This window comes from Hypanus sabinus, chromosome X1 (assembly GCF_030144855.1).
Source record: "Hypanus sabinus isolate sHypSab1 chromosome X1, sHypSab1.hap1, whole genome shotgun sequence".
In the NCBI taxonomy this organism is placed as follows: domain Eukaryota; kingdom Metazoa; phylum Chordata; class Chondrichthyes; order Myliobatiformes; family Dasyatidae; genus Hypanus; species Hypanus sabinus.
This window is the reverse complement of record NC_082738.1, coordinates 34,227,026-34,247,142: the sequence shown is the minus strand read 5'-3', so window position 1 is coordinate 34,247,142 and position 20,117 is coordinate 34,227,026. Positions and strand designations below refer to the sequence as shown.

At 42.8% G+C, this 20,117-nt stretch overlaps 1 protein-coding gene across 2 annotated transcripts in view; it reads left to right on the top strand.

Annotated features, from left to right (window-relative positions):
- Positions 1-11,978, top strand: part of LOC132384471 (unconventional myosin-Ib-like) — a 64,253-nt gene extending 52,275 nt beyond the window's left edge. Inside the window, exons 21-27 of one of the 2 annotated variants that reach the window (XM_059955624.1) lie at positions 129-203; positions 920-1,054; positions 3,445-3,551; positions 5,341-5,473; positions 8,582-8,742; positions 9,339-9,458; positions 10,028-11,978. In XM_059955624.1, the coding sequence (XP_059811607.1) occupies positions 129-203; positions 920-1,054; positions 3,445-3,551; positions 5,341-5,473; positions 8,582-8,742; positions 9,339-9,458; positions 10,028-10,151 (855 nt within the window). In that variant the 3' untranslated portion in view covers positions 10,152-11,978. Of the gene's footprint in view, positions 1-128; positions 204-919; positions 1,055-3,444; positions 3,552-5,340; positions 5,474-8,581; positions 8,743-9,330; positions 9,459-10,027 lie in introns of both variants that reach the window. The other variant, XM_059955623.1, reaches the window with a different exon arrangement.
- The last annotated feature ends 8,139 nt before the right edge of the window (positions 11,979-20,117 follow it).

The window sequence follows — 20,117 nt, the reverse complement described above, 5'->3', positions numbered from 1 at the left end:
TGTGATTGTCAGTTTTTTATTACATTGATTATTGGACTAATAGAAATCTTTATTTTATCTTTGAATTTTCTTCATCTTCAGCCAAACATTGCATCCCCAACACTGATATCCTTTGCTTGTGACCTCAGGTGCGGAAAACACACAGAAAATACTTCAAAAGTAATGCCTCGGTGATTGTCCGGAGATTCATAATGTCTTCGATTGTAAGTTAACCCAGTGAGCTGCCTACATTGTTTGTGTTTAAACGCACAAATATTTGTACTTTTTTTGCACCTAATGCTAGCATTGAGCATTCCCAGGAACACCTTTATGAAACTATATTCCAGAAGTTATTTTGTTCAAATATCTCCAAACTCAGAGGCTATAACTCTATTGGATCTCTACAACATTTGTATACTTCACAGGTCTATGACTCTTTGAATAAAATTGTCCAGTGATGTCAAGCAATGAACTAAGGCATATTTATAAAGCAATGGGCATGTTCACATTATGGCCAGCAGTAACTGAACCACACAATTTACCCAGATCAATCATTTGTTTCCCCTTTGCATTACATGGGAATCTTGCTATTTTCAGCTGATCGTCTGTGAGGTAATCTGGGTGGCAGATTTCTTCCATGACTGGTTTACAATAAAACTCCTAGGCAGAATGGTATCAGTGTTTCACTCATCTTATCCTGTGTGTCTGTTGGCACCCCTTAATATTCCAGATATTCTCATTAAACCTTCAACATGATCTAATTGTGGGGTAATGATGCATAATGCTGGATGATTTATGGATGAAAGAATAGCAATATATGTTAAATATATCCAAAAATACACCTAGTGTAGCCTCTCTTCATAATCTACAGTACAGTGCACAACTTAAGATTTTCCAAAACAAAACTATATGATAACTTTCTTTTCTTTCATTCCAAAAGATACAATTGTACCTCAATGGTCTGAAAAACAACCTGCCTTCGATGTCTCCGATAGATACAAACTGGCCGCAGTTACGTTTTCACTTCTTGAGTAAAACTGATGAGGAATTGAAGAGGATCTTTTACCTCTGGAAGGTCAGAAAGCAAGTTAATGTATGTTTGACAGTGTGCTTCTGTGATTGATTTTCTACACTCAGTTTACAACATCAAATACACTGTAACACTGGTATGGAATTTTTAATTGCCCAACTAAATGCAGTTTTTTATTTCTGCAATTCCCTCCAGCCATCCCCATCTCTGGGGATTGTCATTTGTAACATTCCTTGAGTCTATCGTGCCTTTCAGTGTGATAATTTTCCTGCCCTGTTCTTGTAACTCTTGTGTTCTTTAATACAGTTAGTGCCTGGATTATGACATAATTTATTAACCAGCATGTCTGGTTTGAACATAGTAGAGAGGGCATGGCCAGTTGGTGGCGCAGTGACATCAGTGCCGGACTCCGGAGTGAAGGTTCCCAAGTTTGAATCCAGTCGGGCCGCTCCTGGACATCCTGGACATCACTTTCCATCCGTGCTGGGTTGAGTGGCGAGCTCGCAACTCGGCCTCGTGAAAAAAGCACTGTGCTGTGAGAAGGATGTAGGGACCACCGACAGAATCTTTCCTCCAAGACAACCACTTGAAAAAATAAGTGGTTGCCGAAGCTCTGGCAGAGCATGGCACACAAAAAAAAAGAGAGGGCATTGACCAGTAAGTTCCCAGGTTTAAGCCTCAGCATGTCTTGAGTTTGATCTCATCCCTAGTAATGGTAGGGATGCGACTTATGACTTTGCTTCTGTTCTCTGGAGTGGAAGAGTGGAGTCTGTCAGGGTTTCTACTCCAAATTTTATCCACTGGTGACGTAGACTTTGGGCATTTATTCCCACTTTATGACGGCCCTTCAGATGGCAAAAGTATATTGGAGAGAAGACAAACTGACTGGCTCTTTTGAACTACTGCAAACAGAACTTACAACCTAAACCTCAGTAGTGTCCTTTGGATTATTTCTTCATGAAATCTGCAGTGAATGGAGGAGGGATTTCTCTCAGTCACTTACAACATAGTGGATTCCAGGTAGTGATTGACATAGGAATTACTCAGATCAGCTGGGTTTGAGTCAGCACTTGTGTTGTCAATGTACACAGTCTTTATACTAATTTTGTGCTGTAGGAAGAATGCTAAATCTAGTCTGCAGACTACAGTAAAAAAGTTCTTGGAAAATACTGTCCAGAAGTCCATTATTGAGTCATTATTCAGGATGAGTTTTTGGGGTACTTGGAGGCACAATATAAAATAGGCTGAAGTCAGTGTGGTTTTCTTAAGGGGAAATCTGCCTGAAAAACCTGTTGGAATTCTTTGAGGAAGTTACAGGCAGGACAGACAAAGGAGAATCAGTGGATGTTGTTTACTTGGATTTTCAGAAGGACTTTGACAAAGTGCCACACATGAGGGTGCTTAACAAGAGCCCACGGTATTATGGGAAAGATAATAGCATGGACAGAAGATTGGCTAACTGGCAGGAGGCAAAGAGTGAGAATAAAGTGTGTCTTTTCTGGGTGACTGTCGGTGACTAGTGGTGTTCTGCAAAGGTCTGTGTTGGGACAAGTAGTGTTGAGGAAGCAGGGAGTCTGCAGAAGTACTTGAACAGATTAGGGGAAGCATATGATCATGCACTTTGGTAGAAGGAATAAAGGGGTACTATTTTCTAGATGGGGAGCAAATTCAGAAATTGGAGGTGCAAGGGGATTTGGGAGTACTTGTGCAGTTAACTTGCAGGTTGAGTCAGTGGTAAGGAATACAAATGCAATGTTGGCATTCATTTTGACCAGAATATAAAAGCAAGGATGTGATGCTAAGGCTTTATAAGGAACTGGTCAGACGGCATTAGGAGTATTGTAAGCAGTTATGGGCTCCATATCTAAGTGGTGGCAATGGAGAGGGTCCAGAGGAGGTTTACGAGAATGATCCTGGGACTGAAGGGGTTCATGTATGAGGAGTGTTTGATGGCACTGGGCCTGTACTCACTGGAGTTAGAAGAATTGAAACCTATGAATATTGAAAGGGGTAGATAGAGTGGATGTGGAGAGGATGTTTCATAAGGTGGGGGAGGTGAGAAGGAATTTGTTTAGGCAGAGGGTGGTGAATTTATGGCATTCATTGCCACAGACTGTTGTGGAGGCCAAGTCATTGGGTATATTTAAATAAAGGCTTGGTTAGTAAGGGCATCAAAGGATATGGGGAGAAGGCAGGAGAATGGGTTGAGAAAGATTATAAATCAGCCATGATAGAATGACCTAATTCTGCTCCTATGTCTTATTGTCTAAAATAAAGGGAGCATTTATAAGTTTGTAACTAGGTATGTTAAAATTATCAGAACTGCATCTGATGCAAGAGACTGCCCTTTTTTCAGCATTAGCACTTTAAAAGGTGGGGGCTGTATTTGATTTATAGTGCTGCATCTCACAGTTGTTTCTCACTTTACCACTTAGTGTAAGAAATACAGGGAAGGAATCTCCAGCCAGAGGAAGGCAGAACTGGAAGAAAAACAGTATGCCAGTGAGCTCTTCAAGGATAAGAAAGCCTCCTACGCTCCCAGGTACCATTTCTCCAGCACCTTGGGTCTTTACTGTTACTGACAATTATCTCTCAACTTCACTGCTTCTCCCACTCAAAGCTCGAAGACTTGTTTGACAAGCTGGTTTTTGCCAATGTTTCATGAGGCACCTATTCCCCATGATGTATTATAAACATCATTTAACATGTAACTTGGGAAAATGTGAGCAGCTGTCATTATCAGAACACTTTAAGCAAATCAAGGTAAATTCAACATTGATTTGGGGAAAGAGAAATCAAATTTGATCAACTTTAATAGAGTTCTTTGAAGGATTAACATGGGCTGTGGATAAAGGGGAAGTGAGGTCAGATTTCCAGAAGACACAACATCAAAGGATTGCTGCATAAAAGCTCATGGTGCAGAAGGTGACACATTAGCACATGTAACACACAAAAAAAATGCTAGAGGAACTTATGAGGTCGGGCAGCATGTAAGGAAGGGCATAAACAGTCAACATTTCAGGACCAAAATGTAGACCATTTATTCCCCTCCATAAATGCTGTCTGACTTGCTGAGTTCCTCCAGCATTTTTTTTGTGTGTGTTACATGTGCTAATGTGTCACCTTCTGCACCATGAGCTTTTATGCATGTTTATGCTTTTATGTGTGTTGCTCTGGATTTCCAGTACCTGCAGAATCCCTTCTGTTTATATTAGCACGCATAGAAGATTGGCAGACTAAGAGGAAACAGCAGGTGTAAGTGGGCTTTTGTCTGGTTGGTAACTGGTAGGGATCAGTCCTGGGGCCTCAAGATTTTGCAGTTTATATAAATGATGTGATTAAGGTGCTAAAATTTATTCTTGACAGAAGGCAGGCAGGAAAGGACAGGGGGCTTCAGTGGGATATAGTCAAGTGAACAAGTGAAGATCTGGCAAATATGCTAAAGTACAAAACTGTCCATTTTAACCTTCAAAATAAAAAAGCACAATTATGCAAATAGTGAGAGATTGCAGAAGGATTCTGATTGGCTGGTATGCAAATATAGCAAATAACTAGGGAACTAACTAAGTGGTGCAATAGGTAGAGCTGCTGCCTCCCAACTCCCAGTTCAATTACGACCTTCAGCGAGGTTTATGTGGAGCTTGCACGTTCATTCTGTGACCTTGTGCTTTTTATCCCCCAGGTGCTCTGGTTTCCACCCAACAAAGATGTGCTAGTAGATTAACTGACTGCTGTAAATAACCCCCTAGTGTATGTGGGGAGGGGGGTTAAAGAATCAGAGCTGATGAGCATAGGAGATGTTGGTGGGACAAGGGAGAATGTGGAGGGTAATGGATACGATGGATTTACTGGTCTTTTGTAATGTAATGAATAAGTAACGTCATCATTTATTGCTAGGGGAACTGGATACAGTAGTGAGGCCATACTTCAGTTATATAGTAAAATGAGGGGATCACATCGAGAGTACTGAACAGTATTAATCTCCATAAATACGTTGGAAACCATTCAGAGATGGTGTACTAAACTGATATCTGGAATGGATGGGCTCAGCTTGTACTTCCTGTTTCCTAAGAGTCTTGGGCTTTATAGAAGATACAGAAGGGCACTGACAAGGTGGATGTGAGCTGCTTCCTAGGAAAACTAGTTTTTAATAATCCATCTGTATTTACTTCCTTAAACTGGATAAATGAGAACAGGACTCAATTCTCGACCATGAGTCTTACTCAAGATTATATTATAGCTTTCTCTTCTCTCTACCTCCATGGGTTGATCCAACCTTATTTGCACAAGCTACTCCGTTGAGATTTAACCTGTTCCTGTGTCTGTTTCAGTGTGCCTCAGCCTTTCAAAGGTCAATATTTGGACAATCAGAAAAAGGCCAAGTATCAGAAGCTAGTCAGCAGCATGGAGGGCAGGTTACTTATGATGGACACAGTAATGAAAATTAACAGGTCTGATGCAAAGGTAAGGAAATTGGACAATGCCCCAGGCTGAAGGAGTTTGATAGGAGAGTGGACCGTGGGAGAAAGGGAAGGAGGAGGGCACCAGAAGGAGGTGATAGGCAAGTAAGGAGAAGAGAAGGGGTGAGAGGGGAGCCAGAATAGGAAATGGGGGAGAAATTACTGTAAGTCAGACAAATCGATGTTCATGCTGTCAGGTACTCAGATAGAATATGGTTCCATCACACTTTTTTTTAACCAGTTCTCCTGTTTCCCAACCCTATGATGTTACTAGGACCTGATATTTTGTCTTGAGCTCACAAGCAACTTTTCTGGTGAAGCACAACAAGGGAAAAGATAGAAACATAGAAAACCTACAGCACAATACAGGCCCTTTGGCCCACAATGATGTGCCGAACATGTCCCTAACTTAGAAATTATCTAGGGTTACCCATAGCTCTCTATTTTTCTAAGCTCCATGTACCTATCCAGGAGTCTCTTAAAAGGCCGTATCGTATCCGCCTCCATCACAATCGTTTACAGCCCATTCCACACACTCACCACTCTCTGCGTAAAAAAACTTACCCCTGACACCTCCTCTGTACCTACTTCCAAGCACCTTAAAATGGTGCCCTCTCACGTTAGCCATTTCAGCCCTGGGAAAAAGCCTCTGACTATCCACATGATCAATGCCTCTCATTATCTTATACACCTCTATCAGGTCACCTCTCATCCTCCTTCACTCCAAGGAGAAACGGCCGAGTTCACTCAACCTATTCTCATGAGGCATGCTTCCCAATCCAGTGAACATCCTTGTATAAATCTTCTCTGCACCCTTTCCACATCCTTCCTGTAGAGAGGCAACCAGAACTGAGCACAGTACTCCAAGTGGGGTCTGACCAGGGTCCTATATAGCTGCAACATTACCTCTCGGCTCCTAAACTCAACCCCATAATTGATGAAGGCCAATACACCATACGCCTTCTTAACCACAGAGTCAATCTGCGCAGCTGCTTTGAGCGTCCTATGGACTCAGACCCCAAGATCCCTCTGATCCTCCACACTGCCAAGAGCCTTACCATTAATGCTATATTCTGCCATCATATTTGACCTACCAAAATGAACCACATCACGAAGAGAAAGGGTCCCAGACCAGATCCTCGAGGCACACCACTGGTCACCAACCTCCATGCAGAATATGACCCATCTACAACCATTCTCTGCCTTCTGTGAGCAAGCCAATTCTGGATCCACAAAGTAAGGTTCCCTTAGATCCCATGCCTCCTTACTTTCTCAATAAGCCTTGCATGGGGTACCTTATCAAATGCCTTGCTGAAATCCATATACACTACATTACTACTCTACCTTCATCAATGTGTTTATTCACATCCTCAAAAAATTCAACCTGGCTTGTAAGGCACGACCTGCCTTTTACAAAGTTATGTTGACTATTCCTAATCATATTATGCCTCTCCAAATATTCATAAATCCTGCCTCTTAGGATCTTCTCCATCAACTTACCAACCACTGAAGTAAGACTCACTGGTCTATAATTTCCTGGGCTACTCCCTTTCTTGAATAAAGGAACAACACCCGCAACCCTCCAATCCTCCAGAACCTCCCCTGTCCCCATTGATGATGCAAAGATCATTGCCAGAAGCTCAGCAATCTCCTCCCTTGCCTCCCACAGTAGCCTGGGGTACATCCCGTCGAGTCCCAGAGACTTACCCAACTTGATGCTTTCCAAAAGCTCCAGCACATCCTCCTTCTTAATGTCTATATTCTCAAGCTTTTCAATCCACTGTAAGTCATTCCTACAATCACCAAGATCCTTTTCCGTAGTGAATACTGAAGTAATGTACTCATTAGGTATCTCTGCTATCTCCTCTGGTTCCATACACACTTTTCCACTGTCACACTTGATTGGTCCTATTCTCTCACATCTTATCCTCTTGCTCTTCACATACATGTAGAATGCCTTGGGGTTTTCCTTAATCCTGTCTGCCAAGGCCTTCTCATGGCCCCTTCTGGCTCTCCTAATTTCATTCTTCAGCTCCTTCCTGCTAGCCTTATAATCTGCTAGATCTTGATCTAGTTTTTTGAACCTTTCGTAAGCTTTTCTTTTCTTGACTACATTTGCAACAGCCTTTGTACACCACGGTTCCTGTACCCTACCATCCTTTCCCGTCTCATTGGAATGTACCTATGCAAAACACCATGCAAATATCCCTTGAACATTTGCCACTTTTCTGCCATACATTTCCCTGAGAACATCTGTTCCCAATTTATGCTTCCAAGCTCCTGCCTGATAGCCTGATAATTCCCCTCATTCCAATTAACCGCTTTCCTAACTTGTCTGTTCCTATCCCTCTCCAATGCCATGGTAAAGGAGATAGAATTGTGATCACTATCTCCAAAATGCTCTCCTACTGAGAGACCTGATACCTGACCAGGTTCATTTCCCAATAGCATTTCTCAGTACAGCCTCTCCTCTTGGGCTTATCTACATATTGTGTCAAGAAACCTTCCTGAACACACCTAACAAACTCCACCCCATCTAAACCCATCACTCTAGGGACATGCCAATCAATATTTGGGAAATTAAAATCTCCCACCACAACAACCCTGTTACTATTACACCTTTCCAGAATCTGCCTCCCTATCTGCTCCTTGATGTCCCTGTTACTATTCAGTGGTCTATAAAAAACACCCAGTAGAGTTATTGACCCCTTCCTGTTCCTAACTTTCACCCAGAGACTCTGTAGACAATCCATCCATGACTTCCTCCTTTTCTGCAGTTGTGACACTATCTCTGATCAGTAGTGCCACACCCCCACCTCTTTTGTCTTCCTCCCTGTCCTTTCTGAAACATCTAAAGCCTGGCACTCTAAGTAACCATTCCTGCCCCTGAGCCATGCAAGATGTTTGAGTTTGTGTATGATAATGTCCCTATTAACACTAGATCCACCTGGGGAGGGAGTAGTTGGAAGAAAGGGGGGCAGCAAGGTAAAGAAATGATTTAGCACCTACCTTACAGAGAATAAAATAAGATGTGCACTTTGACACGTACGCATGTTGGTCTTAGTCACTCGGACTGTGGTCCTTTTTACATGTTCTTTTACGTCTTTTCCAGAATTCCCCAAGGATCCTGATAATGACAAACAGCTGCTTTGCTTTGGCAGATTCAAAGTCCCCTCAGATTAAAACCATGATCAAAATGAATGAAATCAAGGGCATCTCAATGAGTGAACGTAAAGATGGACTATTCGTGCTACATCTAGTGGAGGTAAGCAGGTAGTCGGGAGCTGAATGAGGGATGTGATTAGTACCTATCAATAGTACCAATGCATGAATTATACTGAGATTGGAAACCAACAGCACAAGAAACATGTGGTCCAATATTCTAGAATGCTGAGTATTTCCAGCAGTTTCAGTTATATTAGATTTCTGGCATTTGAAGCTTTTTTACTTTCACCTTGTTAATTGAGCAGCCACGCTCCCATTCAGCCACTTGGCATTGAATAAGGTCAGGACAGGCAGACCACTGATGATGGGAAATTTACAGCAAAATGATGTTCAAAAGTCACAAAATAATTTATTGTAAATCAAAAAACAAGTCAACTGACTGCATGTCCTAGTCTCAAACAACTAGTGCTGATTTTCACGTTGGGTATTAGTGCTGAAAATGAAGTATTGCGGTGTTTGTGCTTCAATGAGTGCAAGAAACATGCTGTCTTGATTCTACCATGGAGAAGGGAGGTTAATTTCAGGAAAATAAAGTATCAGGTTTTGGAATAAAATTTAAGACTACTGAAGGACTTTGCCATTTTGAAGAGACTAAAATGACAAATAAGTTCAAATTTAATTTCTTCAACTTGCCAGAAGTCCAGTGTTGGAGCTAAGGGAGACTTCCTCTTAAGCAGTAACCATCTTGTGGAACTCGTCACCAAACTGCATCGCTCCATACTGGATACCACCCAGCAGAAGATAACTGTGAAGATACAAGATGAGTAAGTAGTCACAGAATACTTAAGAGTCTTGGAATTTTGAAATTCAATAAAAAGGATTTGGGGTGTTAGGTATGATAAAAGGCAAGTCTTCCTCCATGTCGTCCTGATGCTCATCCTGGGCAGGGTAGCAAAGACATGGACCTGTTTAGCTCCCTTTACACTGTCTTGTATCATAATTTAACAACAAGTACACCACAGGTCAGACAGAGTGAAGCTCCTCGATGCCAGGGGTTCCCAATCTTTGTTACACCATGGATCCCTACCATTAACTGAAGGGTCGGTGGACCCCAGGTTGGGAACCCCTACTCTATGTCCCTTACACTCTGTCTAACCTGTTCCCTGGGTGCATTTAAAGTTCCTTCTACACTGTCTCATCACACATTGCCAGGGCAAGGACAGCACAGTTAGATAAAGCTTCTCCTATGCGCTCAAGGCAGGGGCTGGAAATTCCTAAAGGTACAGATATTATGAATTACAAATATTTTTTGGTATAGCATACAATGCCGTGTATAGCTCCGCCTTCACTGTACAGCATTATAACATGCAACACTATATTTTCTCCTCTGCAGACTCACTGTTAAATTCAGTAAAGATGCCGTCTCTGTGAAATTTGTGAAAGGAACAGATGAGAATGGAAATGGTCCGGTGTGCAAGAAGAAAAATAGTCACCTATTCGAGGTCCATGTTCCTTGATTATCGTGGTGCTAACCCAGTCCAGTGCCTCAGTACCTACCTCCATCAATGGTTGTGGAAGATTTGAGACACAAGGCCTTTAAGTGACAGTACTTTTAAAACAAGCTTTAAATAATCGTTGCTTTACTGATCACAAACTTGTGCATGCCATGCATTGATTCATATGGAAAGTCAAAAAATTGCACAGACACACAGAAACACAGTTTTGCAATGTATAATTCACTTGTGACCAGAGACTGGGCTGCAACATTTTTACTCTTAAAAGTTTAACAACCACTGTAAATGCTGACTTTATCCATTTCAAACCCAATCAAATAAGGACCATGAAAAGGCTGTACATTCTATGCTCGTATTTTAGTTTGTACTGCTAATTCCTCCCTCAGCATCAGGCTGAACTTGTTTTTATTTTGTTTGTTTGTAATTGGGATGGTAAAACTAAAGCAAGCAAAAAAACATTTGCCCCTCAAACAGAATTATTACGACATACTGTATACTCAACAGCCACTTTCTGGAGCTCGGTGTGGTCTGTTGCTGTAGCCCATCCACTTCGAGGCTCTTCTGCACACCACCCTGTAACACCAGGTTATCTGAGTTTCTGTCACCTTCCTGTTGTGCGTAAAAATCCCAGGAGGTCAGCAGTTTCTGAGACACGCAACCCACCCCGTCTGGCACCAACAATCATTCCACAGTCAAAGTCACTGAGATCACACTTCTCCCCCATTCTGATGTTTGGTCCAAATGACAAGTGAATCTCTTGACCATACTTGCATGCTTTTATCCATTGAGTTGCTGCCACGTGATTGGCTGATTAGATATTTGCATTAACGAAGTGTACCTAATGAAGTAGCCACTGAGTGTATAAACTCCCTTACTGAATTTCAGAACTAGCTTTGTGTTTTGCTTTATATCTTTAATCACCTACCCCACTATACCCCAAGCCCTGTGCTAGAGGACTGATTCAGATTGGAAGATAGCAGCAATTAACTGGAGTGATTTCTATCACACCTGAACCTAGAAGGTGAACTTCAGCCAGTGTTACCCCACAGATTATGATCCATTTAGTGCCTTATTTTCCTGACAGTTGTAATCCATTTTGCCAAAGAATGATTTTTTTTCTCCGTTTATAAAGCTTGTCACATCTACCTACTTTCTATATGAACCAAGGTAGCAAACTGAAATAACCCTACTTTTTCTTCACTAATACCAAGAAAGGCAATATAATGTACACTTTATCAAGTAAAGGATGCTCCATAAAGCATACCTTTTTCTCTTTCACCCTCACCTTCCTTGCTCACCACAACAAGGTGTTAAGTTTGGGATTTTTCAAATTTCACATGGTCCGATACCACAGTAGGTAGTTTTTATTAAATATTAGTACTTGGTATTAAAATAAAACAAGGCTACCTCCACTGTAGAATCTGACCACAATATTGATGAACCCTGTGAAGTCAGGCTGCAAATGTGCTGCCTAATAAATCTTTACTGCATCAAGCTTTGGAATTCCTTCACAAAACATTAAGACAATCCTTGAATGTCACCACTTTGGCTGAGCTGATATCTAATCGAAAGATGCTGGAATCTGGAGCAAAAAAGACAAGCTGCTAGAAGAACTCAGTGGGTCAGGTAACACCTGGAAGCAGAGGAATGGTTGATGTTTCACATCACCACAAACTTTAACACCATGGAACATTTCTGCTGCCTTGCAACTGTGTGTGTCAGCTCCTTTCCCTGCCATCTGCAAGAACACTTAAAGCATCTTTCAAAAACTTTCATGTATTAGTATTTTATTTACTCTGGCTATACCAATCAATATAATACCAATAAATTATGAAAAGTGAAAAGACTGTGCAATAGTTATTTTTAATTATTTAAAAATGGATAACACAAAATGAACTTCACACCAAGTAAAACACCTTATCCTTCATTATATAACCATTTTTAGCTGGGGTAACAAAACTTCAGTTCTCTAGGTTAACACCCTTAAATATAAGGGAGGCACAAGTGATTGTATGGGTTCCGGAAATCTTGAGCAACACACACAAAATGCTGGAGGAACTCAGTAGGTCAGTCAGCATCTGTGGTGGGGAATACAGTTGACATTTCAGGGCTGCTTAAGGGTCTGAGCCCAAAACATCAAGTACTTCAAGGGACGTTTTAATACCAAATATCTCACTCATCACTCTCATCAGATTATGCTTTAAGTTACCAATTGAATACATTGGTTCATGGAAGATTCTGTGTTCAAATATATGCAAACAAATTGGATCGTGAATTCAGTGAAGAATTCTGTTCAGAAAAATAACAGGTGTACTTGGATCCTCTGTTGCATTCAGTGTATGCAATCTAACTCCTCTGTGAATGACACACAAAAAGAAATACTTTATAAATGGGACACCACTCGTACATCACATTTAGAAAATAGAATATGGAATAGTACAGCATATTACAGGCCCTTTGGCCCACAAGGTTGTGCCGACCCTCAAACCCTGCCTCCCATATAACCCCCCACCTTTAATTCCTCCATATACCTGTTTAGTTGTCTCTTAAACTTCACTAGTGTATCTGCCTCCACCACTGACTCAGGCAGTGCATTCCACGCACCAACCACTCTCCGAGTGAAAAACCTTCCTCTAATATCCCCCTTGAAATTCCCTCCCCTTACCTTAAAGCCATATCCTCTTGTACTGAACAGTGGTGCCCTGGGGAAGAGGCGCTGGCTGTCCACTCTATCTATTCCTCTTAATATCTTGTACACCTCTATCATGTCTCCTCTCATCCTCCTCCTCTCCAAAGAGTAAAGCCCTAGCTCCCTTAATCTCTGATCATAATCCATTCTCTCTAAACCAGGCAGCATCCTGGTAAATCTCCTCTGTACCCCTTCCATTGCTTCCACATCCTTCCTATAGTGAGGCGACCAGAACTGGACACAGTGCTCCAAATGTGGCCTAACCAGAATTTTATAGAGCTGCATCATGACATCGTGACTCTTAAACTCTATCCCTCGACTTATGAAAGCTAACACCCCATAAGCTTTCTTAACTACCCTATCTACTTGTGAGGCAACATTCAGGGATCTGTGGACATGTACCCCCAGATCCCTCTGCTCCTCCACACTTGCCTTCTGCAGGCAAGCCAATTCTGAATCCACCTGGCCAAACTTCCCAGGATCCCTTGCCTTCTGACTTTCTGAATAAGTCTACCGTGTGGAACTTTGTCAAATGCCTTACTAAAATCCATGTAGATCATATCCACTGCACCACCCTCGTCTATATGTCTGGTCTCCTCCTCAAAGAACTCTATCAGGCTTGTTAGACACGATCTGCCCTTCACAAAGCTATGCTGACTGTCCCTGATCAGACCATGATTCTCTAAATGCCTATAGATCCTATCTCTAAGAATCTTTTCCACCAGCTTTCCCACCACAGACGTAAGGCTCACTGGTCTATAATTACCTGGACTATCCCTACTACCTTTTTTGAACAAGGGGACAACATTCGCCTCCCTCCAATCCTCCGGTACCATTCCCGTGGACAACGAGGACATAAAGATCCTAGCCAGAGGCTCAGCAATCTCTTCCCTTGCCTCGTGGAACAGCCTGGGGAATATTCTATCAGGCCCCGGGGACTAATCTGTCCTAATGTGTTTTAACAACTCCAACACCTCCTCTCCCTTAATATCAACATGCTCCAGAACATCAACCTCACTCATATTGTCCTCACCATCATCAAGTTCCCTCTCATTGGTGAATACTGAAGAGAAGTATTCATTGAGGCATTTAAAAATATTTAAATGAGACATTTAAAATAGCCTGCAGCCTACCACCTACCCACGTTTTTTCTTAGAAAACACGATGGTGTAAAATGGAACAACAGCGGCCTAAAATTAATACTGCTCTCACCAGCAACACACAATTTGCTGGAGAAACTCAGTGAGTTGCGCAGTATCTGTGTAGGAGACAGGAATTGTTGGCATTTTTGGGTTGAAGTCCTAAATCAGGACTTAAAGTGGAGGGGTGATGGCCAGTATGAAGAGGAGAGAGGGAGTGCCAAGATGAGGGCCAGTAGGTGATAGATGGACCAAGGGGCGGGTAAGATAACAGGCAGATTGAACCATGCAGATTGAACCCTAACCCATGCAGGGGAGGGGAGTGGAGCGGAGCTGGGAGTCAGAGTGATGATGGGCGGAGGCAAACAAAATAAAAAAAATAATGGAGCCAAGTGGCGGGGGGAGGGAGGGTGAAGGTGGAGACAGCTGCTGGAAGGCAGTGTTTTTGCAACTCTAAGGAAGGGCACGTTCATTTAGAGGTTAAAAAGTTAAGTAGCTTAATTCCTGGGATGAAGACATTGTCCAACAAGGAAAGAGAAAGTAATTATACCAGAATTTAGGAGACCAAGGGGAATTATATGGCTCTGACAGGGATCGACAGGAGGCTCATCGAGGGGCTGTTTCCCTCAGCTGGGTTCCAGATTTGGGGAAATGTTTCAAGGGAAGGATAAGGCATTTAGGACTGGGAGAAACTTTTAGACTCAGATGGCTGTGAATCTTTGGAATACTCTCAGAAATACTGATACTGTAGCGGTGTGCTACACGCAGCGCTAAAATTACGACACGGAGTCGGTAACTGCAGTCGAAGGAAAAACTTTATTCGAAATCCTCAGCCTCACTTTTAAGCCTCCCTCAACCTGCCCCCCGTGGCGCAGAGGCTCCAAAGCTCTGTGCTCGCAAACTCCCGTAGGCTATCTAATTGTGAGCCAGTTCGGATGTGCCAGGAAATGGGTCGCCACAATACTCGACTTTCGGTACATTCAAAAGCAAGGAAAAGAGGGAATCAGGAAGGAAAATGGGAGTTAAGGTTGAGGATTAGCCATCATCTTTTCACTGGTCCTATTTCTTATGACTTAAGGATTTTTTTTAGTCCCAAGGGGAGTATCTCAGATGTCCAATAATCTATGGTTATAAACAATAAGGAATAGATAATGAATACCTATATCACTACAATCAATCTGGAAGTAAAAATTATTTAGATTTTCTTTAATAGGAAAGTCAAGTTTCAAAATAAAAGTATAATGTTCAATTCTTCCCCAAAAAGCATGGAGAATTAGCATGCACTGTAGGTGTACAACTCATTGAAACAATGCAATAAAAACATGACACGTTAGAAACATCAAGCAGCCCAAGCAGCTTTTGTGGAGAGAGAAATAAATTTAATGTTTTGGGACAATGACCTTTCGGCAAAGTTCAGAACAGTGAAAAATCTTATCCCGTCACAACACAGAATCAAACATGCTTCATGAGAAAGGAGATGGGATGGAGAGAACAGAGAGAATATTTACAAAAGGGTGGAGTTCAAGAAAGACTGAATGACACAACTCGAATTGGTGCTGGCCCAGAATGAAGAGGATAGGGGGGAGTACCAAGATGGGGCCAGGAGGTGATAGGTGGACCAAGGGGAGCAGGTGAAGGATGAAGGGTAGATTGAATCAGAGGGTCATGAATGCCTGTTCATTGCAGTTGATTCATCTGGATGAAATGTTAGTGGTAAGTGAAAACAGAGATGGAGAAAAAAATGTTGCAACTGTGAACCATAAAACAATGCAGAGAATGCTGGAAATACTCAGCAGGTCAGGCAACATCAGTGGCGAGGAGAGCAAGAACCACCATTACAGATTGATGACCTTTCATTAGAACTCACTAGTTCTGATACAAATTGGAAAAGCTGAAGCTCACCTTAAGTTTTTGGAATTAAATGGTAAGCATCAAAAACTGCAATTTACCTAGTTGGAAAGTGAGATAAGGTTCTTAAGCCAACGCTGGGCTTTGGTGGAACTGTAGGAGACTAAAGACAAGTCAGAGGGGAAATGGGATGGAACATTAATGCTAACATAGGCACCACAGTAACGTAGTGGATGGTACTACACTATTACAGCTCAGGGTGTTGGAGTTTGGAGTTCAATCCCAGCATCCTCTGTAAGGAGTCTGTATATCGTCCCTGTGGAATGCATGGATTTTCCCTGGGTGTTCCCATTTCCTCCCACAGTCGAAAAATGAACCGCGTGCTTAATTGGTCATTGTAAATGTCCCATGATTACGTTAGGGTTGAATCGGGGTTGCTGGGGTGATGCTGATTAAAGGGCCAGAAGGGCCTACTCCCTGCTGTATCGCTAAATAAACAAGTTAAAAGTGAAACGAGGAGGAATTTATTTAGCCAGAGGGAGGTGAATCTGGAATTCATTGCCACAGGGATCTATCGAGGCCAAGTCATTGAGGGTGTAGTGGACAGTGAGGAAGGCTATCACAGCTTGCAGCAGGATATGGACCTGCTGGAAAAATGGGCTGAGAAATGGCAGATGGAATTTAATACAGACAAGTGTGAGGTGTTGCACTTCAGTAGGACGAGCCGGAACAGGTCTCATACAGTTGTTACGAATGTGCCGCAACTCTGAGGGGCCGAAGGGTACAAAGTCGCCCCCTCCTTTTTGAGAATCGCAAGATCGCTATTAATTCGGGTCTGGGACCCAGGAAATGAGAGAGAATCCACAAGGTTTGGAATGTGTCTTAGCCTCAGCGAAACAAAGCCACCGATGATGGCCATTGTCTCTTGGAGACAGAATTGTGTATTGAGTACTGTACTATTCATTGAAGCCCTCAGGGAATGAACAGAGTGGGCTGGTTGAGGGATTGCATCATCCCAACCTGATTGACATCTGAGACTCCGTGAGTGAGGATAAAAGAGGGTCTGGGGAACAACCCCTTTAGACGCACCAGGAGAAATGCTGGAAATCCCGTGACAGCGTTTAATAGCGACAGCCGGTGGGAGGCTTGTGTGCGTCCTTCCCTTGCCTGGATTGGCAGGCTCATCACAGAAGAATGGCTTAGCTAAAGGAGAGGCCACAAATGAACGGCCACACCAACGAGACTCCGATGGATCGAAATCATAAAAGGAAAGCCGGCAAGTTTCTAAAAATCTCTCTCTCTCTCTCCCCAACCAAAGGCTGCAGCCTGCATGAACTGAGTGACTTTTATATTTCCATCGGACAATACATTATCCACTGGACAATGATAGAGCTTATTTCTTATTGATTATTATTATACCCGCACTTTTAGATTTAGTATTGACGACGTATATTATCTGTATATTTGCATTGATATTATTTTTGTGTATTTTTACTAATAAATACTGTTAAAAATCATATCATCAGACTTCAACAGACCTCTCTATCTTTGCTGGTAAGTGACCCAGTTACGGGGTTCATAACAACGTGGGGGCTCGTCCGGGATTTGATAACAAATTGGAGGGCCAGTGAATCGGGCTTTTAAGTCCAAACGTGGGTCTGGTAGCCAGACGGGAAGCCAGCAAAGATGGACGTTGGCGAATTTATAGAAAACCCGACTCTGGAGGCGCTAGAGGCTGCCACAAAGTCGGACTTGATAAATATTGCGAAAGGACTAAACTTCTCAGACGTGAGGTTGTCGATGAAAAAGCGGGAGGTGCGGAGGTCCATAACTCAGTATTATATTGTGAAGAATATGTTTTCTGCTAAGGTATTGGAAAATATCCCTGACAAGGTACCAGCTAGTGGGACGGCTCAGTTAGAGTTGGAGAAATTGAGGTTGGACGCGGAACAGAGGAAGAGGGAGCATGAGCTCCAGCTAAAGGAGTTACAGGAGGACAGAGCTGAGAAGCAGCGGGAGCATGAAATTAAGTTAAAACAGCTGGAAGCAGCTGAAAAAGAGAAGGAAAGGGCCGAAAAAGAGAAGGAAAGAGCCGAGAAGGAGAGGGAGTATGAGGAGAAAGAGAAACAGAGGCAACATGAGATGGACCTGGAGAAGTTAAGTCAAGAGTGAAGAGCTCAAGGGTCAGATGGAGAGGAGAGGTTTAATGTTAGTCAGGAGTTTAGGTTAGTACCTCCGTTCGAGGAGACGGATGTTGATAGTTATTTCTTGCATTTTGAAAAGGTGGCAGTGAGTCAGAAGTGGCCCAAAGATCAGTGGGAGGCGTTGTTACAAAGTGTGTTAAAAGGGAAGGCACAACGGGCATATGCGGCGTTGTTCATGGAGGAGGAGGAGTCTGAGAATTATGAGAAAGTAAAGGAGGCCATTCTTCGGGCCTATGAATTGGTACCTGAGGCCTATAGACTAAAGTTCAGAAATTTAAAGAAAGTGTGGAATCAGACGTATGCAGTTTGCCTATGAGAAGGGTGTGCTCTTGGATTGTCGGTGTACAGCAGAAATAGTGGAAGAGGATTTTTGGCGTCTCTGGGAGTTAATTCTGATTGAGGAATTTAAAGGTTGTGTTTCGGATGATATCCGGATGTAATTGAACGAGAAGCCGAATAAGTCCATATCCGAATTTGCTAGGTTCGCAGATGAATATGCCCTAACCCACAAGACAAAGTTTTCCTTGAATAAAAGTTACCAGAAAGACCATGGGAATGGTAGAGAAAGCCCGCCGGCTGAGGCAGAGATCCCGCTGGGAGCTAGCGGTAAAATTGAGGAGGAAAGGCAAGACGGCAGGAGAGGTCCTGGCTTGACCTGTTTTAATTGTGGAAAGGTGGGTCATATTGCATCTAAGTGCCTTGCTCTGAGGAAGGAGACAGGAAAATGGAAAGCAGCAGTCCCTACAGGATGTGTTGTGGTGATCAGTAAATCGACGAGAATGTCCCAGGTAGACAGAATATGAGAGGGGTCTGAGAAATGTATTTCAGAAGGAACTGTGTCTGAAAGAGGGAGACACACCAGTTCCAGTGTGGATCTGGAGAGACACGGGAGCTGAACTGTCATTGATTAGCAGTACGGTGCTAGATTTTGGTCCTCAGACTAGAGAGGTAGCTTTGAGAGGCATAGGAAAAGGGACAGAAGCGGTGCCTTTGCATAGGAGCATTATAAATTGTGAGCTGGTATCTGGACCAGTTGAAATAGGGATGTGATCAGAATTTCTGAGAACTGACGTAGACATCCTTCTGGGTAACAATTTAGCTGGTGGTGACGTTTGGTCGGCCATGGAGCTGATGAGCCAGCCTGTAAGTGTTGAGGACCCGCCCCTAGAGTCCAAGATCTATCCCGCATACGTGACCACTCGCAGCATGTCAAGAAAGGCAGCTGAGAACGAGACCAGTTTAAATCCGGCCAGTATTGATTTGGCCGAGACGGTTTTACCGACCCTGTACCAAGAGGAGTTAGAGGGTGGTAAAACGGAGAATAGGAAAGTGAAAGAGAGTAAGGGAGAGGAGGTAGACCTGCCCTTAGCCAGGAGGAAATTTATAGAGGCACGGAGTAAAGATGAGAAACAGATAAGGCTGTTAGAAGGTCCAGGGTTGGACATGGATGATCTGTCTGGGTTTGCAGAACTGTTTGAAGATGTTGAAAATTTTAAATGTGTTCCCGATAATGAAATGAGGGCAGTCCTAGATGAAAAGGATGCCATTACCGTGAAGAAGTCTGCTGGGTTGGCAGATGAGGTTGTTTTAACCCGCAGGGTTGAGTTTACTCTGGAAGGGAGTTGCCCAGAGAGTAACTGGGAGGATCAGGGGAACTTAGAATTTGAAAAGGGTACGGGTATTGAAAGCCTGGAAGAGGCAGATGTCCCGTTTGAGTGTGTTCAAGATGTGGGTGCACGTGGTACTGAACCTAGTAATGGAACTCAGGAAAAGTCTGAGGTATTTGATTCAGTTGAAAAGGAATGCAGTCCTTGTGGGTCAGATGGACTTGGTTCAGTGAAGAAAGGGTTAACCTCAGTACTAGTGGGAAGTGAGAATTCCCAGGTGTTTGTGTTCGAAGGTGTGTTAAAAGTTAGTAAGGAGATAAAAGGTGGTGAGGTGAATATTATTATTGGAGGGAAAGGGAAAAGTGTAGTTCCTAAATTGAATGAAGAAAATTTAAAGTCTGGATTGATGTCAGAAGCAGCAACCAGGCTACAGAGACAATGGCTTGGTAACATGGTGCCTGCGAATCAATTACAGGTTGATT